A 22,958-nucleotide genomic window follows, 5' to 3' on the forward strand; every position below is an offset into this window, starting at 1 on the left:
TTGATGAGGGAGCATCCATAGTAAATTGACCTGCAGGCGTGTCTGTTGGGAATTATGTTGATTAGTGAGTAGATCTGCCCACTGTGGGTGGTGGCATTCCCCAGGCGTGTATAAGAGTGGAGAACTAGTGCATAAGCATTAGTTCATTGTTCTCTGTTCTAGACTACAGATGTAGCTGCCTCAAGTTCCTGTTGCCTTGACTTCCCTGTAATGATTGACTATAGCCTGGAATTGGGAGCCAAATAAACTTGTTAGGGTATTTTATCTCAGCAACAGGGTATGAAACTAAAGCAAACAGACAGAAATTTTAAAAAAGATTGACTTTGGCTATGCCACAATTTGCAGCTTGGGAATTCATTAGTTATAAAACAATGGACTTCATGAAAACTAAAGTTATGGCTGAAAAATTACCTATGTATATTTCCTATTCCAATCCATATTCCCACCAACTGATGGAACATGTCTTAAAAATCACAGACTACTCTAAGCTACGAACACAAAGGCTAATGCAACTGACAACATCAAATGAAAAACTTGTTTGGTCCAGTGGTGCACAGTTGTATTCCCAGCACTTGGGAGGGACAAGCAGGGGGATCAAGAGTTCATGTTCATCCTCAATTATATAGCAAATTAAAAGCCAGCCTGGGCTCTATGAGACTTTGCCTTAAAAACCTGATTTTTAACAAGAATAGATTACAGTAATTTCTAAGTTTTAAAAGAAAGGAAATACACTATAAATTCTCACTGAGACGCAAGAGGGCTCCTCTGTAGCTTTAACATTTTAGGATTCTATCAAAGGAAAAATCAGGTGACTACTATCCTCTGGAGAGCAGGAAGGAATCAATGTAGCATATTCTGTATTAATAGGCAAAACTTTATTAGCACAAAACCAACAAGCCAAAAACCTTAATAAGACAATGGCAATCTGCTTACAGTTACAGACTCCAGGACCCCCATACTTAGTTATATCGTTTTTTTCCCCAAATTTCATCTTGAAAACAATATTCTTTTATTTTCAAAGTTTTTAACTTTATTTTATGTGTATGTGTATATGTGACTAAGTGTAAACACAGTGCATGCAGGCAAAAGCAGGCGAATGGCAGAAGAGAGCATTGGATCCTCTGGAACTGGAGTTACAGGCAACTGTGAGCGACCATGGACGTTGTGGGAACTGAATCCAGGTGTGTTCGTGGGTCCTCTGCAAGAGCAGTCAGTGCTCTTAACCACTAAGACATTTCTCCAGCCCCTCAAAGCCAGTTTTTAAATGCTAAATATGTTCCACCCAAAACTAAAGCAATCAGCCAGGCATGGTAGTACAGGCATATAAACCTAGTACTTGGGAATGGAGGAAGGTCAGAAGTTCAAAGTCATCCTCAGCACCATAGGAAATGCTAGGCCAGCCTAGTCACATAAGACTATGCTTCAAAACAACAACAAAAACAACAAAGCAGCCAATGGTGGCTGGCAAGAAATATTGGTGGGGTAAGAAGATTCTTTTTTTCATCCATCCTACCTTCAAAGTAAAGAAGGTTCTGGTAGAGTGCTACTCTCAGCCTCTTTCTACCTTATTGCCCCCTCCTCCCTGTGGAGGGAGCTACAATCACCTGCCTGCGATACTAGACAAGAAACAATTTAACTTAGATCTCATTTCAAGATGGGGTCATTTTAACTAGTTTTAAAACAAATAACTCATCCTCCAGGCGTGAGAGTGAATACCTTTAATCCCAATATTCAGGAGGCAGAGGTAGGCCAATTTCCAAGAGTTCTAGGACACTCTGGTCTACATAGAGAACAGCCAGAATTACACAGTGAGACACTATCTCAAAACCTGCAACAAGAAATTATCTGTTCGCCTGCCCATCTCTGTTACCCAATAGCGTAAGTGAAGCCATGAGCTATGTGTCTAATCAACCCTTGCAGCTCAGAAATCAAAAGACTTCAGGTATGTAATCCGTTCTGTGATAGGAAGATCCTGTGTGGGCCCAGGAGAGCAGTGAGTTGAGGAAAGTATAGCAAGTGATACAGATAGATCACCCCAGACTCAGAGTTCAAGCTATCTGACTTCTCTCCAGCTTGTGCTTCGCACCTCCATTGGGTGAGCAGATAACCACCTGAACTCGGGGACCGGTCCCCAATATCTGCTTTTCCTATTATTTGTTTTCCTTCAGCCAGCTCAAAAGTCCTCTTTCCTAACCTTCCCTCTTGAATCTAGCTGCAAACCACTACTGCCCGCTTCGGATTCTGAGTTCTTTCTTTCTACCTCTCATTATATATGTGTAATCCTTTTCCTAGATTATAAGTTCTTAATGGAAAGAGTCAAGTCAATAATTCGATATGAGCCACAGTATTGACACAATGCTTGACACGGTTGTTCAAGAGTTGGGAGTAAAAGACTAATATGCTCCTAAGCCTAACCGCTCCCTTGCTCCTCGACCTTAACAACACAGTCATTACAGGGTAGGTGCAATAGCCTCCTTCAGGAACGGCTGCAGCAGCTAACTCGCCCAGTGTATTGAAGCTTTCCTGGCTTCTGCTTTTAGTCTCATGTACGTGATACAAGAGTGAGACATTCCACACGTCTAAGCATCAGCTTGATAAAACACTCCATGGCAATACTCTCTAACAGAAATAAAAGCCACACAGGCAATTTTAAATTTTCTAAATGCTCGAATTAAGAAAAGTAAAAAAGAATCAAGTGAAATGATATAGAACACCGTATTTTATTGAATCAAACACTTACCAAATGGTATCATTTCTATAGGTAACCAATGAAAATGTTATTATGGTATTTTAGATGCTTTTGTATATGGAGTCCTCGAAGTCCACTGTACATTTATACTTATAGCATATACACGTTCATTCCAGAAATTACTTATTAGCTATAGAAGTCATTTACTTAACGTCTCTTTGCCCCACTTCTTCAGTTTAAAAAGAATATTACTGCTAACCTTATACAGCTGGACTGCAGTGGAAAATGTCTATAAAAGCTTTAAAATAGTATCTGGGAGCCGGCAATATGAGTCGGGGTAAAACACCCGCTGCCGAGTCTGGCCAGCTGATTTTGATCCTGGACCCAAATGGACAGAGAAAACCCAAGAGCTGCAAGTTGTACACACACACACACACACACACAATTAATTGTAACTTAATTACAATTAAATTAAAACATTACCTGGAAAACTGTAAGGGCTCAGTAACTATTAACTATCACAATAATTATCCATTTATTTTTCAAAAGGAGTTAAAATAACAATGTCGTCAAAGTTCATAAAGCAAATCAATGTCAATTCTACTTTTCTGTCTTTTAAATAGTTATCTACTAAGCTAAGCAGGGCAGCTAAGAGCAATAGAAAAATCTTATTTTTACACATTTACAAATCCAAACTTGTAGACAAATATAATTTGGGAGTCTGTCCAACATGCGACATTCTTCAAAATGGCAGCTTAGAGCAATGCCATCCAGCTGTGTTATACTAACTGTTCCTTTGCCTTACAACTGCCTTTAAGGTCCAGCCATCCCTCTTATTTGCTATAATATTTCTTTTTTAAAAAAAAACTTCTTTATAGTTTATGTATTTTGTGTATTTGAGTGCTCTGTCTCCATGCACAACAGAAGAGGGCATCAGATCCCATCATAGATGGTTGTGAGCCACTATGTGGTTGCTGGGAATTGAACTCAGAACCTCTGAAAGAGCAACCATTGCCCTTAACTGCTGCTGAGTCATCTCCCCTGCCCCTGCTGTAATATACTATCTGTGTCAAAAGGTGAATAATGTAATGTATGTCCACTATGAAATGCTTTAGATTGTTTTGATGCCTTCTAAAACACAACAGGTTGAATATTCTTGGCTGTATTTACACAATGCCCAAATCCAAGAATATACATTCTTCAGTCAAACATTTAATTGTGCTCCTCAGGAGACAGAAAGCAAAGATGAAATGCAGAAGCCAAGGCCAAATTGAAGGAACCTTTTGGCATCAAAGAGTTTGTTTTCTGCCTCAATCTTGAGTAAATCACAATATGGCCTGAGGCACTCCAGAGCTGCTGTGGCTCACTTTTAAGATAAGATCTATTAAAAAAAAAAAAAAAGCACACAAGATAACACTTCAAGGAGTCTCAGCTCCCTTGTTTAGTTCTCTTTAAGTAAGTTACCCTGGAGGGATAGTGAATATTTATAAAGCTTAGAGACTAGTTAATGGTAAATAATCATTATATAAACAGAATACTTAGGAAAGCAAATAAATGGCTCATCTATCTGCTATTGATACTGCTACCACTGAAATCTAAAGAGCCAGCACAGCATAGCCCCCAGCTTTCAACTAGGTAACAAAGTCTGGAATGAGAGGACATTGACAAAAAACAGTAGGGACCTGATGAATCACATTCAAGATCTCTCCAAATTCTGCTCCAACTTCCCTATATCTGGGTTCCTCCTCTCTAGCCAACACCGGACACTATTATTTTACAAAGAATTCTTTGTTGCAGAGGGCTGGCCAGTACAATATAGAATACTTAGGTCGCTTCCTGATCTTCTACCTGCCAGTAACACCTCTCCATTGCTGTGAGAACCAAAATGTGTCCAGATGTTCCCTAACGTCCCTAGAGACCAAAACCATCCTCGGTTGAAAACCCACTACTCTGGACAGTCTGCTGTAACTAGCCTCAGTTCCTTGGGAATTAAGTCGGTACAAGCATCAAGTCTCAAGGTGTCATTGTTTATGATCCAGACTCAATAATACAATATGCAACTTTAACAGGGAATCTGGGTTGTCAAGAGGCATCGCTTTTTGAGTTATTTTGTAATTACTACACATACCCATGCATATTTTTCAGACAAAAAAAATGTTTTCACAGAAATGATGACTTTTGTAGCTAATATTTGAGATGAAGGTATTTAACTTTTATAATTCATGATCTATTTTTGTAATGAGTACATTGGCTTTAATTTACCTAACGAAGTTACAATACATACTACCCATCTCCCACGCCGCTCTCCTCATACTTCCTGCTTCCCACGAAATGTCTCGTGTGCTCCAGCTCCCACTGGCTAGGCCCTACACTCAGCCACTGCTTAATCACTGCAAGTTTTACAAGAACGCTTACACAGTGGACTTCAAATACTACCTCAATACAACTGCCAAACTCCTATGGCATTTGTGTTAGTTACCTATCCATTACCAGAACGAACACCTGAGAAGAACCAACCTCCATTTTATTCTGGTTCATACCTATTGGAGGTTTCAGCCAATGTATGGCTAGCTCACTGTGGTAGCACAGTGTGCACCTGGCAGGAACACGTGACAGAGGAAGCTGCTCACTTCATGACAGCAAGAAAGCGAAAGAGAGGAAGAGAAGAGGCAAAGATCTCAAAATTCCCTTCAAGGGCATATCTTCGAATCATCTAACTTCCATTCTGACTACCTCAGGGGCTTTACCACCTCCCTATAGCAGCACAGACTGAGAACCAAGCCTTCAACAGGTGGGCCTTTGGTAGACATTCCAAATCCCAAAATAAGCAGCATTCCAAAACGTTCCTGAATGCATCTCCAACATTATTTTTGTTACAGTTATTTGTGCAGGTGTTTTCATTTCCTTAGAAGAGTTTTTTTTTTTCTTTTTTGCAGGGGGAGCATTGTCTGTTTCTGAATCTTCCTACCCACATATAAAGTAATGTCTTACAAATACAAGATAGTCACAAAATTACTTAAATTTAGAAAGAATAAAGAATTCTGCCATAGAAGTAGAGTCTACTTCTTCCCAGAGTATGTGTTCAAGATCCCTGACCTTTCTTACATCCTTAAGCTCGTTCTGTTTGCTATGAAGATCACAACCTGGGCCGTAGGGGTGGCTCAGCTGCTAGAGGTGTTCTTAAAGCTCTGCTCACCTCCAGAATAAAAGAATGCACCAGGAGGATGCTAATAGGAAGTTGACTTCTGCCCTAACTAGCCATCACACCATTGAGAGAAGCAGTAGAAACAGGATATTCGGCACTGGACCCCTAGAGCACGGGTTCTTTAATGAGGTTGCCATGGACCCATGCTCCACCAGTTCTAATTGTAAAAGAAAACGCAACCATTCTCTGCCCTACTCCCTGACCCTTAAATAGTTGTTGTTAAGATTAAATATAATCCACACGAGGCACTTTAATTTACGCATGGCAAGTACTCAATAAATGACAGTCGTTTATTAGTAGTATCATTACTCCTCTTTCTTGACTCCCATATTATCATTATTAATACTATTATTAGCACTTCCCTTTCTTGACTCCCATCAAATCAAAATATTTTACTGTGGGGTGGGAAATCCATTACCCAAGACAGTCAAATACAGGTTTTTAGCACAATAAAGTCCAGGCTACTTGCAGCTCAGGTTTTCCCTTACGTCCTCTGTCTCTGACTGCTCATAATTCAGCAAAGGATTAATCAAGTCAAAGGGACATTCAGATAGACATCCCTTCGACTTCTTGTATCACAGGCCAAAGTCCTCCTTTTGAGACAGATGGGTCAAATAAAAGCCCCAAAATATTTGAAGGTTTAATCAAAATCTTACAAGGCAAACATTAGGCTTTCATATTCTCTATCTCAAACATAAGTTTATACTGACATTTCATCTCAGGTCCTTAAGCAAAAGGTTCAAGAAATTTTAACTTAAAGAGCAGAACAATATTCAAATTGAACAAGAACAAAAGCCACTATCCCGGACATTGACACATTCAATTTTTAACTTTTTTTAGGAATACATTTACTATGCTACTTATGAATTAAAACACCCCAACATCAAACTAATGATATAAATGTAATTCTTTCTTTTTTCTTTTTCTTCTTTCTTTCTTATTATGTTTTCTTTTTCGAGACAGGGTTTTTCTGTGTAACAGAGTTCTGGCTGCCCTGGAATTCGCTTTGTAGACCAGGCTGGCCTCGAACTCACAGAGATCCGCCTGCGTCTGCCTACCAACTGCCGGGATTAAAGGCATGCACCACCATGTCTGGCAATTATTTTGTTTTTAAAAGTTAATAAAAAAAACATTTTTACTTAATTTACTTTTACCTTTTAAATCATTAATAGTTAACAAACATCTCTCCCAATGTATCCAGCTGCAATAATTCATTGGTGGTTTTTCTAGAGGCCATTAGTTTTTGGATTTGGCCCCCTGCACTTCAAACTGACCTCCCACCTCAACCATTACACCACGTTTCTTTTCTCAGCATAGACTAACAAAATTCAGGAAAGAGTCCAGAAAGGTATGGATTTTCATGCAAACTTTGTTATCTGGAGATATTATAGATCAGGGTGGTATTAAGTCAAGCAGGAAATAGACACCAAGTGAAAACTGAAAATCTCTAACCCTGTCACCTCTAATCACCAAAACACCTAGGAAGTGTTTCTTCTGCAACATTCTACACATTTCGGAGCATATGTGTTTACACATGCATACACACACTAAAAGGGCTGGAGGTGTGCGGAGCTCGGTGGCGGAGTGCGTACCTAGCATATGCGAGAGACCCTGGCTCCATCCCAGGCGCAAGAGATGGGAGGAAGGCAGTAAACACAATAGAAGGGGACACTTACAAATTCATGTCTAACTATCTCATAACACCCCCCTCTTTGAGTTGTACAAATGGGATCCTATAATTCTCAGTATCTGCATCTTTTTTTTCTCTACTTACAATGTATCGTAAGCCAGGCATGGTGTCCCACACTTGAAATCCTTTGATTTGAGAGGCTGAAGTAGAAAGATTAGGAGTTCTAGGCCAGTCATGGCTACAAAGTGAATTCAAGACCAGCCTGGACTACATGAAGCCCTCTCTCAAAAAATGTATCTTAGGTATCATTCCCTATCACTATAGAAATATACTTCACTACTATACACTTCATCCCTTTAAATTACACAAACAGTTTCCCATAGTGGATATACACCATAATTAATAGACCTGGCCTCTAGTAATGGATATTAAGATTGGTGTTAGTGAACTGGGCATGGTGCCCAGGCCTGTAATTCCAAATCTTGGGAGACTAAAGCAAAAGGATCCTGAACTCCAGAAGTCACAGGTGGCCCACAGGTTGTCAGAGCAAAGGGAGGGTAGTGGAAGGATCAAAAGGTTTAACATAGACAGCACCAAAAGATGACAATAATGAGATAGCCAACAACCTTGTAATAAATAACTGATGTTCATGTAGTTGCTTTTTAAAGCAGATTCACTGAGCATTTTACATTTTCAGAATGACTTCCAAGCCAACCAGTCCAACAATTTATACTGCCCCCAACTGTGCACAGAAGTAGGCCTTTAAGTCAACCCTCAGGTCTCAACTTCCTGAAGTACCCTCTAAATTTGCATTTGGATGGGGGCAGAGAACAAGGAAAATCACCAGCCACAACTAAGACACTTGGTTGTAAACTGTTTAAAAAAAACTGTTAAATGGTAACCAAAAGGCCTGTACTTTTCGATTATTGTGTTAAATAACTAGTTCCCTATATCTGCTTCAGGAAGAAGTAGCTGCTTGGTCTTTCTTCCAGAGTGCCCTCGTAATTAACAGGTACGTTATTCTTTTTAAAACATGAACTAGTAAACAAGATTCTTCCCCCATATAATTCATTACTTCTCTACAATGATGCCTACAGACATTTGCCACCACTAGGAAACCTTATTCTCTGTAACACTCACAGAATCTCGCAATTAGATCATATTATGTGGTAAGTATACTGATGTGTTAAGTTCTTACATATTCAAAATGTGTCTCCTTTGCTAATGCCTTCAAACTAATTATGGGTGAGTGGGAAATACACTGTATCACACCATTCTGTGGCATTCCTGGTGTTAGCGATAATTATGGGTGGTGTTGCCAGGGGCCTTATGAGGTTTTCATCTAGACTGAATCCACTGTCTAAATCTTACAATCAAAAAAAAAAAAAATCCGTCGCTTAAGAGCTGGATTAGTACAGCTATTACTCATTAAAGGAAGATTCAGCGGGCACTACCTTCAGTGCACGGTAGCTATCCTAAATGCGCTCTGTCTTGGTAAGAGAAGTACTAGATAAATACAGTTAGGGCTACACACTAGAGTACAGAACACAGCCGGCGAATCAAAAGGCTGGTTTCACCAGAGGACAGGTATGTTCAGAAGGCTGACAGCCGAAAGAAAGAAGAACTCAGTGTCCAAGTACCTCACACACCTGTAGTGACCACTTCACTTCTACCGGATGGTCCCTACCTTGGATCACTTTCATTACTCTACACTCGAATTTCTAGGGTGCTCTACTTCTCATGGGTAGTAGTCAGGACAGAAACCCTAAAGAAACACAATGAAACACCACTTAATGCCAGATAGTTTTGAGTTGAAAAGCATCGAACTATGACACGGCAAAGATAACCGCTTCACACTATTAACTACTCAATAGGTTCTTTCGTCTTACCACAGATCTATAAATATCTGGGGCATTAACAGACGCTAGGAAGAAGAACGTACCAATAGCGAAACTCTCAAGTCCTGCCTCCCCCTCCCCATGACACACAGAAAGGCACTGTATGAAACAGGAAGTTCTGAATCATAATTCTGGTTAAAGCCTAAGAACTTATCTCAAAAATGCTAGCATGGTGACAAAAACAAATCCCAGAAACCTTGGTGAAAAGGATTTTTTTTTCAGACTTAAAGGGACACTCTTCACAGTAACAAGGCACAGCAAGGGAAGATAAACATTGAGCAGCTAGCCCAGCTTGGTGATGGGTGCACGCCTGCAATCCCATCTACTCGGGAAGCTGAGAAAGGAAAACCAAAAGTTCAAGGTCTGCCTGGGCAACTTAAGGAGATCTTGCCTCAAATGAAAATAAAAAGTAAAGGGAAATCTGGAGCCATAGTTCCGTGGGGCTCACACAGCATGCCCAAGGCCTCAGATTCTCCTCAGCCTCCATCCCTCCCACACACACAATTAGCGGAAGCTCTGAAGGCAGCAACACAATAAATACAAAAGGGATAAGGAGACAGGTAGATCAAAAGAGAGAGAGAGAGAGAGAGAAAGAGAGAGAGAGAGAGCCATTATCACAAGCCCTGGGGTCTGGTTCTGGCTCTAGGTACCCTGAGGCAGCTGTGTGGCCTAGACTGTCTCAACTTCTTCCTTTTCAAGATTAAACATCTGAACAGGTCACAGGCCAACCACTTTCCAGATTAAGACTGTTCCTTTAATAACTTACTTCATTGTTGATGCCACCGCTCCCAATGATTCCACAATTAACCCAATCACATCTAGACTTATGTGAAGCACGCATTATTATATATGTGTTTGGTAAATTACAGTGGCAAAGGCTAGCTAGCATTTGTAAGTTGTGAACAACCTCCAGGCAGTGGCGAGAGGGCTAACTGTAAATGGCCTCATTCAATCCTTCCAGTAACTCTCCAATGATGGCTACACTGATCACTGCTAATTAGCAGCTATTTTTACCCAGCCCATTTTACAGGTGAGGAAGGTGAGGCACGAGCGACTCAAGAACTTGCCAACAGCTAAGAGTGACCGAGGCAGGATATAAGAGCAACAACTGTCTTCCAAGACTAGATTTGATCCTTAATGAGACAACTTAGTCTTTTGGAGTTGAGGTAATTTTAGTTACGAAATGGCAAAGCTGGGTTCAAAGGCAATCATACCAGATACCAGGTCCTGGGTTTCCTCCCCAGCTGCAAGCATGCTTGGGAAAGAACAAAGTAACAAAATTTCCTTCACTTCAATACTTGCTATCAAAATCCATTCTCCTTTCATTTCAAACCCTCTGGTGAGTTGTAGAAAAGCAAGAAATAGAGAAAAAATTCCTTTATTTATTTGTATTATATTTGTACATTATTAATTTTTTTTAATTGACAAAGAACTCAATTCTTAGCAGGGCAGTGGTGCCGCACACCTTTAATTCCAGAACTCTGGAGGCAGAGGCTGGCAGATCTCTGTGAGTTCAAGGCCAGTCTGGTCTACAGAGCAAGTTCCAGGCACCAAAGCTACAAAGAAACCCTGTCTTGAAAAACAAAAACAAACAAACAAACAAACTCAATTCTTGAGCACCTGCCACAGGGAGGCACTGTGCCAGACAGGAGGGGGGAATGGGGTGGATTCTGCTTCCTTGGTACTGCAATAAAAGCCTGCTTCTCACTGGAGACTCCAAAGGATGCTAACATTTTGGTCAAGAGTCAGGAGCAGATGGATTTTTCTAGGTAATAATGGCCCAATTAGCAAGCCAGACTACCCAGACTTCACACCAAAGCTCTGTAAGCAGCTCGAGTGCTTTGTAGCTCCAGCTTGGCCTCCCATGTGCTAGTCAAATCACTGAAGCATTCGAGTGTTTACAAATACACTGCGAGGGGAAAGAAAAGATAAACCTACAAGGTCTAAACTTCTAGTTGCTTTGCATTCGAAGCCAGCAGACTCGTTTATCATTGCAACGACACATTTTATTATAAGCTTCCTCTGTTTTCTTTTTACATATACAGGGACGGGACGTATTGTGTTACTTTTCATCAAATGCAATGTCACTTCCTATTTTGTTTAGCAGAATCGCTTTGTCTCCACTTTCATGCCCAAGGGTTTTTCTTTTTTTGTAGGATCAACTGTAGAGACAGCCAAAACTTAAGAGTACTTGTGGAAGGAAGTATTAATAGCAAAATGCCTGCTCTAACTAAACTCACCAAGACCTGATTTCTCCTCGTACTCAAAGGTGTGAGGACAGAGTGAGTGGCACCCTGTCCAGACACACGAAATTCTGCACTACTTCTTAGAGGCACTCTTTGCAAGTCCACAGACTTTTCTGTCTCATTTCCAAATCACTTCTCAGCTGCTTTTCAAAGTAATAGACATTCGTTACATAAAATTTGAAATATAAACTATGTATAAAGAAGCATAGTCATCAGTCTTGATTTTTTTTTTTTTTAGACAAGTCTTACTTTGTAGCCTAGGATGGCCAGAAACTCTTATTCCTCCTGCCTCAACCAGCCAAGTGCTGAAATCACAGGAATGTCTCACAAATATTCAGCCATTAGTCTTCATTCTTAATGGCCAGATACTATACTAAAGAGAGCTGCCATAATGTATTTGCATTCCCAGTATTGAAACAATAGCTAGTTTTTGTACTATAAATATCTTAAGGTAAAAGATGTATATATGTGTGTATATTTCCTTCAGAAATTAAGTTTTTAATTAACAACTAATCATGTAATAAAGTAAGTTTGTCATTTGTTCTGGGTTTGGGGGGTTGGGACAGGGTTTCACACTGTAGCCCAGGCTACCCCCAAACTCCATGATCCTCTAGTCTCAGCCTCCCTAGTGCTGGGATTGCAGGCATGTGCATCTCAGTATCTTTTATTTACTATCGTTTTGCAGAGATGGGGACAGAACCCAGGATCTTATATATGCTAAACATATATTCTACTAATGTGCTACACATATTCAGTACTTTTGTATGGAACCTTTCAGATAATTCTTGTTTGATTTTTGTTGTTTTGAAATAGTGCCTCACACTGAAGCCCAGGCTAGTTGGAACTATGTAGCCCAGGCTGTCTTCAAAATCATGACAATCCTCCTGCCTCAACCTCCCAAGTTCTGAGATTATACTGAGACTATAGAAGTATACCACCATGCCTGGCTTTCCTTTCAGATTTGTATTGGTATTATGCATACATGGACATAAACACATACATTAAAATGTGATCACACTATTAATAATTCCAAATCATAACAATAGTTATTATGTATTAAATCCACATATGAAACAGGTATTTTCCCCCATTTAGTCCTTTCAACCACTACTTAGTGACTCCCAAACTTGGCTGCACATTGAAATCACAGGGAAGAGAGCACTTTAAAAAATATTGATTAATCCACCCATTCCCAGAGAATCAGACTGATATTTTTTTGAGACACTGTCTCACTGTGTGGCCTTGGCTGGACTGGAAGGCACTTGGGTAGACTAGGGTAACCTTGAACTCATAGAGATCTGCCTGTCTCTACCTCTTCAATACTGAGATTAAATTGTAGACCACCACACCCGGAAAGAATCAGACTTATATGGCTTAAATGAAGCTTTGGGAATGGTTTTCTTCTACTTTATTTTATGTGTATGAGTATTTTGCCAGTCTCTACGTCTGTGCACCACACTCATGCAAAGCCCTCAGAAGCCAGAAGAGGGCAGCAGATCCCCTGGGGCTGGAGGTACAGCTGACTGTGAGTCACCATGTGGGTGCTGGGAATCAAATGCAGGTCCTCTGGAAAATGAGTCCCTACTCCTAATTGTTGTGCCATCCCTCCAAGCCCAGTTTGAAACATTTTTAAAGAGATCCAAGGTGACCCTAATGAGCACAGGAGTTGGAAACTATTAGGTTAGTACTATCCTACCAATATTTATATTTTGTTTTCGAGACAGGGTTTCTCTGTAGCTTTGGTGCCTGTCCTGGAACTAGCTCTTGTAAACCAGGCTGGCCTCGAACTCACAGAGATCCGCCTGCCTCTGCCTCCCAAGTGCTGGGATTAAAGGCGTGCGCCACCACCGCCCGGCTCTTACTAATATTCTGCTGATGGTAAAGTTGAGAAATACTAAGAAACACAACAGGCCAGACTTTGAACTATTAATCATTTGAAATCTGCATTTCTCCCCATGTAAGGTTATATCATAAGTCTATTTCTCAGTTAATAAATAAAACACATTATCCCTTTTAGGACCTACAGAATTCCACTATATGACTGCAATAGAATGCAAATGTCACCAATTTTCCCAACACAGAAAAAGCTACAGTTAGTATCTTTATTCATATATCACTGGAGTACCATCTTTAATTCTTTCCTTAGGATAAACTCAAAAGAATCGGGCAATATTGATGCACACCTTTAATCCCAGCACACAGGAGGGAGAGGCGAGCAGATCTGAGTTCAAGGCCAGCCACCCGGTCTACAGAGGGAGTTCCAGAACAGCCAGGGCTAACAGAGAAACCCTGTCTCAGAAAAAAAGAAGAAAGAAAGAAAATTAACTACTTGCAAACATTCTTCACGACTCCTTCATTGGCATTCTCACTAGATGTGTATGAGACAGGCTGCTTCTTCATGCTCTTATCAGCCGAGTCTGCCATGACTTTGGAATCTCCGCACAATTATACCGGAGAGAACTGCATGCCGTTCTAACTCCCCTTTCTTTCACAGCCACGGAGATAGTGCATTTTTTTCATGTCTCCTGGCCATATGAATTTCTCCTGCTATGTATTTTTCCTGGTGTATTCCCCACCCCCATCCATTGCACGGTTTTCTAGTAAAAATATTCATTTTTCTTCTTTCTGTGTTAAACACAATGAACTTTTGTGCGATTTTTCCTAGTTTTCTCATTAACTTTATGGTTTGTATAGTTACGTTTTAAATGTTATATAATTATTAATCTTTTTATTAAATCTACCTTTGCTATTATGAATATAAATATCTACCTCAAGATTATGTCATTTCCTATTTTCGAGTTCTTTTATCATTTCGCTCTCTTTAACTTTTAATTCTTTAGTGCACCAGTTCCCAAACAAGATTAGACATCAGAATTGCTCACAGAGCTCCTTCAAAAGGCTGGGTCTTAGGACTGAATTCCAGTGGTGGGAGGGGGTAAGACCTAAGCAGAAATAGGTTTTAAAGCACAGATAACCTCCCTCCTTTAGCACTAAAAACTATTTGAATCCTCCTAAGTTTATGTAGATATAATTCTTTCTCAAATTTCTTTAGCACATTTTTTTGATAAACCATTATATTAATTGGAGCTGTTACCTTTTAAATTTCAGGAGGCCAAGGTCTTTAGCCATTTCCCTAACTGACCATCTGTATCTGTTTTCCTAGACCACTGCATCTGTAGGGCCCAGGATACAACTTGGGGTCATTCGACACTAGTTATAAAGAACAAGCCTCTTTATAACTTTAAACCAGCTAGTCTCCTCTTCAGTGCTTTCTTAACCATTAGACCAAACCCCATGAGATTTTTAATGCTGACCTTCATCTATCAGAAATATGAAAGTGCGCTCTGCATACTGTTTAAGGTTGCTGGACTACGTATTAGAGGGCTCCGTTGAGTTAGGTCAAAATAATAATGGTGGCTATGTGGAGGAGGTATACGAATTCTGATCAGATACTCCACGAAGGACTGGACAACAATGGCCCAAGAAACCAAAAAGATCTGATAGTTTCAGCTCTTAAAATTTCCCAACGAGTTACCTCCAGAAACTAATGCAAAAGCTTCCCTGAGCTGGGGACAGGCCCACACATTCCCTCTTCTGTGAACCCAGAAAAGAACAACAGAACAGAGAATCTGGACCCTCGGTTTTAATCCTGTCACTAAGGCCTGCCACTATCTGATCTTGGGCACCCTGAACTCTTGGACTCTAGAACAGAGTTATATGTTTCCTAAGAATCTCTTCAGATCAAAACCTCTACTTGAAGAGCCACACTGCCTATTAGACAGCAGGACTTCTAGAGACAACCTGAAATTACCTCTACAGAATGAGACTCCATCCAAACCATAGTAAAACGCTAGTGACAGGTGACAGCAGCAGTAGCAGCTCTGACTAAATGTCTCACGACTGTAACGTAGGCACGCATTTCTACCGTGCTAAGCTTAGGTGCTTTCATAAAACTCAATTCATCTTCACAACCTTATAAAGGAAGTTCTGCCCTCATTCTCATTTACAAAGGAGGACAACTGAGTCACAGAGGGTTTAAATACCCACGGCTATCAAGTGACAAAGTCAGGAGTTCAATCCAGACTCACATGGCTAACCTGTGACTATCATTTTTCCTTCAAAAGTTACCCCCCAAAAAAAGGCCAATAAACTGCAGTGATCCTAAATGCTAAATTCTGTAGACCCCTTCCCTCTTAACAAAATGAGTTTTCAGTCGATGTAAAGCAGATCACGTGTCAGAGCCTACGCTCATAAAATATGGTACTAAAAAAATATGGAATTTGATTTATTTATTAATAATGGTTAATCATTAAACATTACAATATTTTACTGTCAAACAATACATCATTAACAACTAAAGACATCTGTACTGTACAAACGTAGAGGAAAACTACAAACTTCATACGCGTCACGAGGAACAAAGTAGATTCCTTCCCACACACACTCCAGGCTCTACACTATTTCAAAAATGCCTTTGAAACATCAACCTGACAGCCCAGAGGAATCAAAAGGAACCAAGCAGGTCAAAAGTTTAGCTCACTAGCTTCCATCATCCCCTTCAGCCACCTCTCGTGTTCCCCATCTCAGAGAACAAACGGCACACCAACTCCCATGCCCAAGCTGGCTGTCAGGCCAGGGTCAGTTTTTGTTAGATCCAGCCGCGAAACATTCTGGAGCTCCCTGTTTTCTTGCCAACCTCACTACCCTCGCAGCTCTTCCCAGACCCTCACTATATTTCCCCTAAGGCACAACTTGAGAAAACTTCTCAATGAGTCCCAGCTTTTTCCTGTCTCCAGCAACACCTCGTCTCCGCACTGCTGCCAAAGTAATCTTTCTACAACAAAATCTGGTTGTGTTACTTCCCTCTTTAGAATCTTTGTGTCCAGGATAAAGTGGAAAAGCCTTCCTAGAACATATAAGGTTCTTTATTTTCTGCCCTCCAACTACCTTCCTTGCTTCATCTCACACCAGGCAAACAAAGCAAGCTGGGAAGTTCCTGAACAGTGCCACTCTGTCTGGCTGGATTGCAATTCCTCTCATGGATCCATATGGCCAACTCCTACTCATTTTTAGAGCAGCTCAAACCTCAAAGTTCACCATGCTTCTTCTCTAGGCTTGCATCTCATTTTCCACCTCTCCCTATGGTAATACTTGCTTAATGCGACACAGTTTATTCAGAAGTCTGTCTTTCCCAGATCATGAGGGACGAACGCTCCAAGTCTCTGCGCTTTACTCTTGTCCCTGGTTTGCTTGTTGAATGGAAAGAATTTCTCAGGATTTAACTGCATACACAGGCACATGCACACAAGCACATATGCACACACACAACACATGACATACATGTGGATGTCAGAGTCTGTTCTCTCCTTCCATCGTGTGAATCTCAAGGATAGAACTCAAGTTATCTTTGCTCACTAAGACATCTCATCGGCCCTGCACTGTGTGTGATAAATACCCACCAAAGCCAGCATACAAGGCAAATCTCATTTCAAAAAATACCTATAAACTGACAATCTGTGTATACCAAAACTGCTTGTTACATTTGTGTATGTACATGTTTTAAATCACAAACACATTTTTAAAAGATTCATTAAAACCACAGACAAATCTAGCCTTTGAATATGCATAGATATTGAAGCTATTTTACTCATTCCATGTAAGTGGCCCTGAACCTTTTGTGGGTCCTAGACACAGCTCGGTAGTTTTGTCAATCATTTCTTAAACCCACATTTCTTCCACAGTGATCACAAGATTGCGATGAAAATTCTGATACCATCCTGAAAAGCGATGCCCAAGCCCACGAAAACTAACAACATTGGATGTGACAGAAACTGACAACAAGAGATGTAATTTACCAGCCGAAACACTGCTGAGCTTTGCTCTCAGATTTATAATATTAAAGTGAGCATTTTCTTTTTAACACCAAAATACAAGCGTAACACTCAGTCTTTTCAACTGCCAAAACCCCCAGAAAGTCTTCATTGAGAACAGGAAGCTTGAGAGGCAGCAAAGTGTGTCTCCCCTCCTTTCGAGAATCTTATAATACAAATTTGCTTCAAACAAATAAAAACCATAAAGGAAAAAAATCATGTCACACATAATCCCCAGGAATACATGTTTAAGTGAAGGGAGGTCTTTGAAATGCTTCTGGCATAACATTTGTCTAATTCCCATTCACAGCCACTTGAAAATCATTTGAACTTCAAGCGACAACAGCTCTTAAATGGATGTGCATTGTCCTTGCAAAGAAAGGGTTAAATTAAAGAAACAGCTGGCTGGCAGCCACTGGCTCTGGGGGTTGGGTGGGGGTGGAAGACAGCAGGAGGAAAAACCAGTTAGAGGAATAAGTGCTAATTTCTTACCCTGCCACATGGCCATCTTGTACCTATCTTCTCCCACGCTGGGGTCACAGGCTCAGAGCTTTCCAGAGGCCCCCAGTTTTGAAGGGGGATTTAAAGGAAGGTGGAGATGGAAATGCAACTGGCTGGTTCTGCTTTCTGCAAGATTCTAAGGGCCCAAACCTGGAAATGTAAACAGGAAAAATGAAAATCTGAAAAGAAAACAAAGAATTTCAAATTCTTGAAGATGATCTCCCGCCCTCTGAACCTCTCTTTCAAAGACAGCATCCACAAGCAGTGTCACGTTTCCCCTCCACAGCAGGGTGATGCTGGGGAAAGAGTGGAGCTACAGCATCAGTTAATATCGGCACCCATTGCTGCACGATTCTGTATGAATCACTGGGGCTTCAGTAGACGAGTAGTGGTTGCTTGAGATAACCATTGTGTGCTCCCTATCTTAAAGTTCCACACTCTGAATTCTTTCTCTGCCCCTAAAGCATTTCGTGTTCATGAAGAAATCAATAGAGAAGAGAGCTAATTCTGTGAATAAAGTTTTAAAATAGACCTGGCATATGAAAAAAAGGAAAGGAGCATAATAAAAAGTAAGAAAGGACAATACCCTTTGGGACAGGGGTCTTCCTTTCCATTTTATTTTGGTAATTTTGGACTTTCCTCACTTTGCAAATTTCCTATAGTGAACACATCATATTTGTCTGTATAAGGAGGGAATGAATCCAGGACAAAGAAAAATATAAACTAGAACATTAATTTAAGTACAATCAAATTAATTCCGCTACCTCCTAGGGTTAGGTTTTCAAACTCAGGGCTGATGAGAAGGCTCATCAGGTAAAAAAGAGCTTGCTGCCCAAGTCTGAGTTCAATCCCTAGGACCCAAGAAAAGATGGAAAGAAAGAACTAACGGCATAGAGCTGCGCCCCCGCCACACACACACAATACAGTACTACTAAAATTTTAATCTTCAAATTCAGTCTTAAGACAATACTGTTTCCAAACATATAAAAGGAGCTAAAAATCAAAGGAAAACCTAAAGTGTGTGATGGCTGGTCTTAGTTCGGTTTGGAAGTTTAATATATTAAATTTTATCCATTTTTAAAAGTTTTTAATAATTTATTTTACTTACTCAGCATTAAAAAAAACCCTCACCCACTTTTTTGGCCTGGTGAACATGGAGGTGAATTTCTACTTCCATGACTTTTATATAACCAACACATGCAACTCTGAAGCGGAAAAGCTAAAGCCAAATGCAAAAGGCTAATACTAGTTTGAGAATCGTGTTGGCCCTCTTTAATGACCTCTTTTTCTGTAAAGAACAAAAAGGTTCATGTGTGCGCCAGTCCACAAAACGCCAACAAAGACCAGCCTTTGGATGAGGAAAGGTTCCTGGAGTCCAAGAAAAAGAGAGTTTAAGAAACTTAAACTCCAAGGATGAATTCACCAGGAAAAAGTGCTCCAATGACTGATCTGGAACATGGCATAATTTATTTTAAGTTTTTTTTTCCTGCCCTTCTATTTTGCTTACAGTTAAGAAGTACTGATCAGTGCGTTGTGGGACAAGGGGAAATGGAACAGCTCTGAAATTCAACCCGAGAAATTACCAATACATTTATAAAGTATGTGTAAAACGGAGTCTCACTGGTTTTTAATGCTTCAACTTCTGGTTTCCCTCATTTACTCGGTGCAGCTTCCACTGACGTTATCACACGGACTCACGTCCAACTCCAGGCAACAGATTTGTTCTGCAACGTTCATAAAGGTAAAAAGTGCGTCAAAGTTAAACTAAAGCTTTCTTTCCATTACTGGGAAAGGCACTGGAGCGCAGGGCTCCAACGCCTGGGAAGCAGCAGCTAAGCGCTTTGGGAAGCAAAAGGGAAAATGCACATACACCAACTTCTTTGCCCAGACCGTCTGGACTGGACTTCACTAAGACCCACGCGAAACCCTTGGTGGATCCAAAGCAGGAACGAGCAGAAGCCGGCCTCGGCTACAGGCTTTTTCAGCGAACGCCACCCAGCCCTTTCCTCTGGACAGGCTTCGCAGGCAGCCGAGCTCCCCGATTTCAAAGCTGGGCGGGCTTGGCGCCCTTTGGGAAGGAAACTTCGGGCAGCCTGGGGACCCTGCCCCGAGAACAGGGCTGGGCTCCCGGGGAGATGCCGCCCCACACTGGCTGGAACCAGCCTGTCCACCTCCTTCACTGGCGGCCAGACAGAGGACGCCAGCTCCGGAGGAGATCGTGGTGGCAGACGAGCGCTCTTCCCGGCTTGCTGTACCAGGGGGCTCCTCGGGTGGGCTGGCGGCCGGCGGCCGGAGAAGGATCTGTTGGGAAAAGGGAAGCCCATTTGCCTTTACCTGTCACCGAGGTCCGGCGCGGCGGAGCCCGTGGTCACCGGCGGTGGGCAGCACGCTCAGTCGGCTCTGGCGTTGCACACAGCGAGTAGAGCGAGCGCCCCACGTAGCCGGCAGAGCTTCATTCACACAGCCCAGCCGGGAGGAGGGGGAGCGGAGCGGGAGCGCGGCTCATGTGACAGGCGCCTCGGAGTATCAGCTCTGCCCAGACGGCGTCTGCGCATGCGCGCCACGAAGGACCCTCTCCTGGCACCTCGGCCCAGCCCGGGGAAAACCGCGGCCAAGAAGCAGCTGCTGGGAGGAGTTTCAACACGCGCAACCGCAATAGGGGAGCTGGGCTTGCAGCCATATTTAATGAGGACTGGGCGGATCCAATCCAAGTACTGGGCGTGTCAGTTGCATTCGGAAAAAGCAATGCTCCACTGGGTTTCATTGTTTGCAGATTGCCTACCTTGGTTTTGCTTTTGTCTTTAGAACAAACTGTTTACCCTGAGCGACTTGCCCACGGCGTAATAGTAGAAATACATTACTAATAACAGCAGACCACATATTTAAGCCTCCTATAGACCAGGCATTGTTCTAACTCCTATACTTTATTCATTGCATTTAATGCTCACAAGAACCCATGAAGCACGTATCATTATTTATCCATTTTCACTCGTAAAAATGCAGAGGCACAGAAAGGCTACATAGCGTTTGCAATCTCACACTGTAGTAGCAATAGGAATAGTGATCAAATACAGTGATGCTTGGCAGCAGCCTATTTAATCCAACCCAAGAAAGTCAGTACTGCAGTTAGTCATCGGGATTAGCTCCAATTTAATCATTACCAAGCAAAATCTCAAGGTGACACATACTTGTAATCCCAGCACTCGGGGATTTAAAGGCAAGAGAATCCGGATTTCAAAGTCATCCTAAGCTACATATAAGTTTTAAGCAGCCTTGCTACAGGACACTGTCTCAAAAACAAACAAAACACAAAATGAAGGCTCAGATTCCAACTAAGATTTCACTTTCTTCAAAGCCATTTCAAACAATTAGAAGAAACATCCCATTCTTAGTTTTTAAAAGAATGAACAGGCCAGACAAATAGAGCGCAGCTAATTCATTCATTGGAAGAACTAAGTCCATATCTTCAGCACAAGTAATCTACCTGAAACCCAGGAACTCAAATTCAGAATCCGCTACAGTAAGTAATTTTTTTTTTCAATTTTCTTCCAATAGGGTCTCATTCTTCAGCCCTAGCTAGCCCGAAACCCTCTATATAGACTAGACTGGCCTTGAGGTCCCAGATTCCCCTATTTCTGCCTCCCAAGTGCTGGGATTGTAAACCTGTGCCACCACACCAAGCTTTTTCGTTTTTCTCTTTGAGAAGTGTGTACATAAAAACAATAAACTATAGTCCTATACACTCCCATTTGCCCCTCCAACTCTTTCCATATTTTCCCCCAAAACCTCCCCTCCTAATTTCATATCTTACTTTTTATTGCCCCAATAATTAATCCAATTAGCGCTGCCCATATGTGCATGAGAATGGAGCCATCCAGGAGACTAGGAGAAATCTACTAGAGGCCACACCCTCCAAGAAGAGGTCTCTCCCCCTGGAGGCTATCAACTGCCCACAGCATCCCTAGCCTCTCAGTAAGGAGTAGAGTGTGGGAAGTATCTCTCCCATCTAGGTGGGAATTTTAGCGGCTTGATCTTGCTCATGCCTTGCGTACAGAGGACTGTCTTTCACAGTGCTCCTCTCCACTCTACAGCTCCTACATTCTTTCAAGCTCGTCTTCTAAGATGATGCTTGGGCCTAAACCGGCTGTGGGTTTGAGAATTGTGTCATTTAGATTTACCTGGAGCCCTCAGTCTCTTTTTCGAACTTAGACCAGTTATGAGTCTCTGTATTGACTACCGCCCATTGCACAAAGCAGTTCCTCTGACCAAGACTGAGAGCAGGCCAGATCTAGAACTATAAAGATTGATATTTAGAAGACAGTCTTTTAGCCAAATAAAATTGGCAGGTTCTATCCACAGACATATGGCCTCCCCAGACAAGGCTATATGAGCAGGGTTACAGAATCAGGCATAAAATTCCTTCCTGTGTATTACAGGCTTCAAATTCAATCAGAAAGTGGTCAGTTATCTATAACATGCCATGCCACTATTTCATCAGTAGGCGCATGCCACCTGGCAGATCAGTATTGGAGCATGCAAGGTTCCGTGCTGGGTAAGACCATTTTTGTGCAGTGAATTTTGAATGCCTATTGTGGACAAGCTAAGGACTTGTAAAGCCTCCGGAGATGAATCCATACTACAGCACAGTCAAGCTTTTGACTAATTTTAATAAGAGCAGCACACTGCAGGAAAATCATGGCACGGTCATCTCACCAATGAAAAAGATGGGGAGAAGAGTGAACTTTAGGGGAATTTCAAAAAAAACCATGCTTTGATAACCTCAAAACGAAACAAGGCAGGCCTGTCACGGGACCCTCACTGGGTGTGGATCTGAACTGTGAAGTGAATCCAGAGCGCTGAATCCTTGGGGACCGTGGAATCGATGTGAGATGCTGTGTCCAGAGAAGCTTTCTCTAAAG

General features: G+C 41.6%; 1 protein-coding gene across 1 annotated transcript in view; it reads right to left on the reverse strand.

The window, feature by feature from the left end:
- Clcn5 (chloride voltage-gated channel 5) overlaps positions 1-20,520 on the reverse strand; it is a 161,915-nt gene extending 141,395 nt beyond the window's left edge. The window contains exons 1-3 of the mRNA XM_057759245.1: positions 20,374-20,520; positions 19,661-19,763; positions 18,031-18,189 (exon numbers count right to left, since the gene is read on the reverse strand). Coding sequence (XP_057615228.1) covers positions 18,031-18,046 — 16 coding nt within the window. The 5' untranslated portion in view covers positions 18,047-18,189; positions 19,661-19,763; positions 20,374-20,520. The remainder of the gene's footprint in view (positions 1-18,030; positions 18,190-19,660; positions 19,764-20,373) is intronic.
- Positions 20,521-22,958: the final 2,438 nt, after the last annotated feature.

The sequence above is a fragment of the Chionomys nivalis genome, chromosome X (genome assembly GCF_950005125.1).
Source record: "Chionomys nivalis chromosome X, mChiNiv1.1, whole genome shotgun sequence".
Lineage (NCBI taxonomy): Eukaryota > Metazoa > Chordata > Mammalia > Rodentia > Cricetidae > Chionomys > Chionomys nivalis.